General features: G+C 38.1%; 1 protein-coding gene across 1 annotated transcript; it reads left to right on the top strand.

The window, feature by feature from the left end:
* Window positions 1–5,027: 5,027 nt before the first annotated feature.
* LOC136248031 (uncharacterized) lies at window positions 5,028–5,576 on the top strand. The gene has a single exon (XM_066039848.1). It carries the CDS (start codon window positions 5,028–5,030, stop codon window positions 5,574–5,576), a length of 549 nt encoding a protein of 182 aa, XP_065895920.1.
* Window positions 5,577–5,818: the final 242 nt, after the last annotated feature.

Here is a 5,818-nt window from a genome sequence, read left to right as displayed (position 1 = left end):
AGATATTAAACACCATATTTTATGTTATATAGCTAGCTAGTTATAACTTCGCAACGAGTAGGAGTTTGTGAAATTCATATGTGAGGCTGCATGCAGCCAATGCACCGTTCAATTTGATCATCCTTCTCAGTCTCCTGCATTCTTTAGGAGTCACAACATCCGTACAGGAAAGATTCTGTGTTGCTGGAATCCTATTTATGACTTGGAATGGAATGCTACATGCGGTATTCATTCTTCGTAGAGGTTTACTAACGCTTTCGTTATGTACTGACTCCAACGGGATCACGTGATTATATTGTAACTACAAAATTACGTAACTCCGGAAACCTCACTAATGCGTACTTGTGCCACGTGAAAAATAGTCTCCTTCTTGTTTGGCGGTAATTGCAGGGACTCAGACTGGTACATGGTGATTAACGACGAAAATGATGAAGGTGAGATTTCACACACACTCACACACCGTATCAGTGCCTGAATCAAGTTACTTTAATACGTTCTTCACACCTGGAAGTCTAGCTGCCAGTTGGATACTGGAGGGTTTGCACAGAAAGCAGAACCTGTACTAGGGGCGGATCCAGAGGGGGTTCCAAGGGTTCCATGGAACCCCTCTTTTGAAAGAGCCTCTCTTACTCGAGATACTCTAATAGAGCAGTCAAATCGATATACTCTAATAGAGCAGTCACAGTAGTCTTTTGAGGAGCAGTGTAGCAAGTTATGTATCTAGATATAAATAAGGAAATGTAGTTAGTAAAGGTATCTATGGTGAGGGGCAGCTGTTGTCAGTAGGTGATGACCTTTTTTTTCTTTTTTGGTCTTCAACTTACAGCTAGGCTGAAGTTGCAATTCCAAAAATGAAACCCCCCTTTTTAATAGTCTGGATCCGCCCCTGTATACGATGTACTTACCACTAGCCCAGGGAACCTAAGATACATTAAATCTCTCCTTGAGCTCACCATTTTTCTTTTAAATTATCAACTATGTTTATGAATGTACTACTTGAATCTTGATACTTATGCACCTATCAATGTTAGGTTCTACCGCCCGTACGGGCCATGTGGGAACAAGGTGGAGATTTGACACCCTGCAAGAGCAATAACCCCACTATGGGGACTAAGTGTTTGTCTAATCCCCTACCTACCCCTATATTCCCTGAGGTATATCCCCACTCCATGATCACATTAAGGTTAAGGTTTGAAATCACATTAAGGTTTGGCTCCAGGTCAACGTCACGTGATTTATCTAAATATAGCTACACAATTTGATTGCTACAAAAAATGCTTGTGTCAAAAGCTCCACTACTGAAGGTAACTTTGTAGGTGAACCCCCATATAACCCTCTACAACCCCCTATGGATCCCGTACTGGGGGTTAGGAATATTATCATGTTGTATGTCCTTGAGACAAGTATAGTTCCACCTCAATTATTCCTTTGTTTAATTAGTTGTAATTTTTAGTGGCTATCCCATGTAATTATGGATAATTAAGTATTTCATCCGGTTATGAGCTATTTTCAAGTGAGATTAGGATCTTTTAGAACTCTTACTGTAAAGACAACCCAACCCTTAGAAACTTTGACAATAACGATTTCAATAGCCAGTTTTGTTCCGGTAGGCTGCTGTATTTTGATTAGTGCATAAACGAATGTTGATTGGTTTGAGTGCACCATTCAAAGCTTTAATTTGGTGAGCATTGTATATAGCTATAGCTACAGTTAGCTAGATATTATGCAGGTGGCATAATTTTGAGTGTATTGTACTAGCTTAATTCATTAAACAATAGCCGTTGTTGTGGCTCCCTTTGGCAAATGGAGTTTTTCACGTCGACACTATTGTGTGTCTTTTTAACAAGATATGGCAGCACACAACAAGATGTAGCTGCTGTTTATAAACCTTACAGCAGTACACAACTCACGAATGTCCTTCCTCTACAGCTTGTCCCAACTGTACTTCGTGATTATCAGTAGGTGTGGTCACTCGTGGGACATGAGCTAATTGGCTTGTCAGACACCTAATGGCTTCGCGGACAACCTCCTTCCATTACTTTCTAGTGTTTCATGTGTAACTGCCCACGGCGAAAACTGTTCATAAGGTGATGAGCAGTCAGATTCTTGTCTTCTGCTTGCTAATATAAGCAAGTTGTGCATGTGCAAAATTCTAACTTTGCTTGTCATTTGCATAATGCACCCTTTGAACTGTTGAATGAATGCAGTACGTTCGCTTATGCACTAATTTTGATTGTGACACTTTTAGCAGGATTTAAATGCTGTGTTTAAAAGAATTTAAAATTGTCACAGGTGCATCCTTGTGTTCTTCAAACCTCTACTGCACTCTATTCTGTTGACATAGCCATCAAACTGTATTTGTCCGTCCGCAGACATCTAGCTATACATATATCACTCCTCTATTGTGTCTTGAAGTGTTTGCCATTAGTACATATGTGGTTGTTTCTTCATGTAAAACTCACGAAGTATGAATTACGTACATATTTATATACTGTATTTATAATTACAAGTGTACTGATGCAAATCTGTACAGCATGTAGTAATAGTAGAGGTTATAGTAGTTGTGTGCTTGCAGTGATTGTACTGGTTGTAGTGGTTTTGTAGTAGTTACAGTGGTTGCAGTAGTTGTAGTAGTTGTAGCAGTTGTAATAGTTGTAGTGGTTGTACTGGTTGTAGTATAGCTGTAGTAGTTGCACTGGTTGTAGTGGTTACAGTGGTTGTAGAAGTTGTAGTGGTTGCAGTGGTTGTAGTGGTTGCAGTGGATGTACTGGTTGTAGTGGTTGCAGTGGTTGTACTGGTTGTAGTAGTGATAGTGTTGTAGTAGTTGTAGTGGTTGCAGTGGTTGTAATAGCTGTACTGGTTAAAGTGGCTGTAGCAGTTGCAGTGGTTGTAGTAGTTGTGGTGGTTGTAGTGGTTGTGGTATAGTTGTAGCGGTTGCAGTGGTTGTACTGGTTGTAGTAGTTGTATGCAGTGGTTGTACTGGTTGTAGTAGTTGTATGTAGTGGTTGTAGTATAGTTGTAGTGGTTGTACTGCTTGTAGTGATTATAGTAGTTGTAGTGGTTGCAGTGGTTGTAGTGGTTGTAGTAGTTGTACTGGTTGTACTGGTTTTGTAGTAGTGGTTGTAGTAGTTATAGCAGTTGTAGTAGTTGTAGTGGTTGCACTGGTTGTAGTGGTGGTTGTACTGGTTGTAGTAACTGTACTGGTTGTAGTTTTTCGACTGGTTGTAGTTTTTCGACTGGTTGTAGTATAGTTGTAGTGGTTGTACTGGTTGCAGTAGTTACAGGTGTTAATCACTGTGAAAAAAGAGGGATATAAGATAGTATTTCCAGTGGCTTATTGAATACAAAAAGCTTGGTATAACCTGTATTATACTAACAGTCTCTTGTAAGGCTTTAGTTAATGTGTTAAACATACTGAAACCATATATGTGGTGGTATAGTGTGGGTATTATATTCGATATAAACTATTTCAGGTAATGTAGTAAATAAACTGAAACCATATATGTAATAGTATAGTATGCATTATAACATGAGTATAATACAGGGTTTATATTAAGGCTTATTTGTATTCAATAAGCCACTGGAAATACCATCTTATATCCCACCTTTTTCACAGTGAATGTTGTATTGGTTACAGAGGTTGTAGAGAATGTAGCGATTGTAGTAGTCATAGAGGTTGTAGTGGCTGTTAGAGATGTGAGTCATGCTCCTTTGCTTTGTGGCGCTTATAATCTCCTGGTATAACTATGAGATGTTGAAGTGTGCATGTTATTTAAGTCCAATATGCAAATGTCTGTTCAACACTAGTAATTTTCTTTGCTTTTGTATTTCATGCCATGGCTACAATGGCACATATTCATTTATTAAAAATGTGTAATTAGAAAATACGGCACAGAGGGCATGGGCATTAAATCGCGTAATTACTGTTTTGTTGTCAAGGTGTAGTTGACAGTGTTTTCGTGTAGTTAGTAGTGCTTTGCTTGTACTGGACAGCAGTTTTGAACAAGGTTGTAATCAGAACACCAGCTGACTAATTTGTTGGCAAGTGGCATAGCGACTAATTTGTTGGCAAGTCACTTGTGTAGTGGCTCACACTGAACATATTAACTGGCGTAGCTATTGTGTAGCAAGACATAGTACTCTTGTGAAGATATAGTTTATACTACTGCTCCTGGGTACCTATAGTGAATTATGGTTAATTCCTGTGCTGTTCCTGAGTGTAGCAACAGGTCAACCCGTGAAACCAACGTCAGCTATTTTGGTTTACCACTGCACAACAAAAAACTGCTGAAAGTATGGGTACATAAAATAGGTAGATCTGACTTACCCATTAACACTTCCACCAGAATTTGTAGTGACCATTTTAAAAATGCAAAAAGAAGGCGTTTGCACAATAATGAATATCCAACTTTAAAGTAACCAGAATTACCAACCAGAGTCACAGTACCACCACCATGCAGACCAATTGTTCGCCACCCATTAATTACAAAAAAGAAGAATGCAGTAAAACCCAAAGAAGTTAAATATAATGACATTGGAGTGAACACTGATCTAACATGCCAAGACCTTCAAACACTAGAGGAAACCTTATCAGAAGCAAACAGAAAACTACAAGAATCAGAGTAAGCTTGCCAAACATTACACAAAAACATTTTTTTTGGCTGGAGAATATTCAGGATGATAACAGTAAAGTTAATTTCTACATTGGATTTTCGTCATTACACATGTTTATGGTTTGTTTTAATTTCTTGGGTCCATGTGTTAACAAACTGAACTACTGGGGTAGCACATCTACTGAGAATTATAAGAAGACAAATAAAGGAAGACCACAAGCACTTTCACCACTTAATAAATTTTTTCTTGTGTTAGTACGTGTAAAATTGGGTCTATTTGAACAAAACTTAGCAAATCGGTTTGGTATATCACAGCCTACTGTTTCCAGAATCTTCAACACCTGGATTAATTTTCTATTTTTTCAGTTTAAAAACATTCCACTCTGTCCTCCAAAAGAGCTTGTGTCACTTAATATGCCTAAATCCTTTAAAGAGAAATATCCCTGCACAAGAATTATTGTGGATGCCACAGAAATCTTTGTTGAACAACCTGCAATCACAGAACTACAACAACTGACATATTCCAAGTATAAAAGCCATAATACCTACAAGGGTTTGATAGGAATATCACCATCTGGAGTAGTGACATTTGTGTCAGATTTTTATCCTGGAAGTATCTCAGACAAGGAACTCACCAGAAAGTCTGGTTTGTTGCAACTGTTGGAAAGTAATGATAGTGTTATGGCTGATAGGGGCTTTGATATTGCAGAAGATTTGGCTTTAATAGAGGTCAAATTAAACATTCCTCACTTTATGAAAGGAAAGGAGCAGCTAAGTAATTCCGAGCTGGTTGAGACTAGGCGAATTGCTTCATTGCGCATTCATGTGGAACGAGCCATGGAACAATTAAAAAATTTTCGCATATTTGATAGGGCTCTTCCAGTATCTTTTATAGACACAGCAAATCAAGTGTTTTTTGTTTGTGCAGTACTCACCAACTTTAATCCACCACTGTGTAAGTAATAAATGTATATATCAAACAAAAATTATACATAATAACATACAGTGGTAAGTAGCTATCCACTACAGGTGGTATCCACCATTACACATACATACAGTTGGTCTTCGATTGTCTAAACTCTCAAATATGCGTAGTATGAATGACTGTTCTATTAGAGTATTTTGACAACTATTGTATGTTCTATTAAAGTAGAGTTCTGTGCGTGAATGAATACAATTCCCCAATCCACTTATTTGTGATTGAA

This window comes from Dysidea avara, chromosome 2 (genome assembly GCF_963678975.1).
Source record: "Dysidea avara chromosome 2, odDysAvar1.4, whole genome shotgun sequence".
Taxonomy (NCBI): domain Eukaryota; kingdom Metazoa; phylum Porifera; class Demospongiae; order Dictyoceratida; family Dysideidae; genus Dysidea; species Dysidea avara.
This window is presented reverse-complemented; position numbering and strand designations above follow the sequence as displayed.

What these genes read in the sequence shown, in the direction of transcription:
- LOC136248031 (XM_066039848.1), top strand. Translation starts at nt 5,028, where the DNA reads ATGCCTAAATCCTTTAAAGAGAAATATCCCTGCACAAGAATTATTGTG.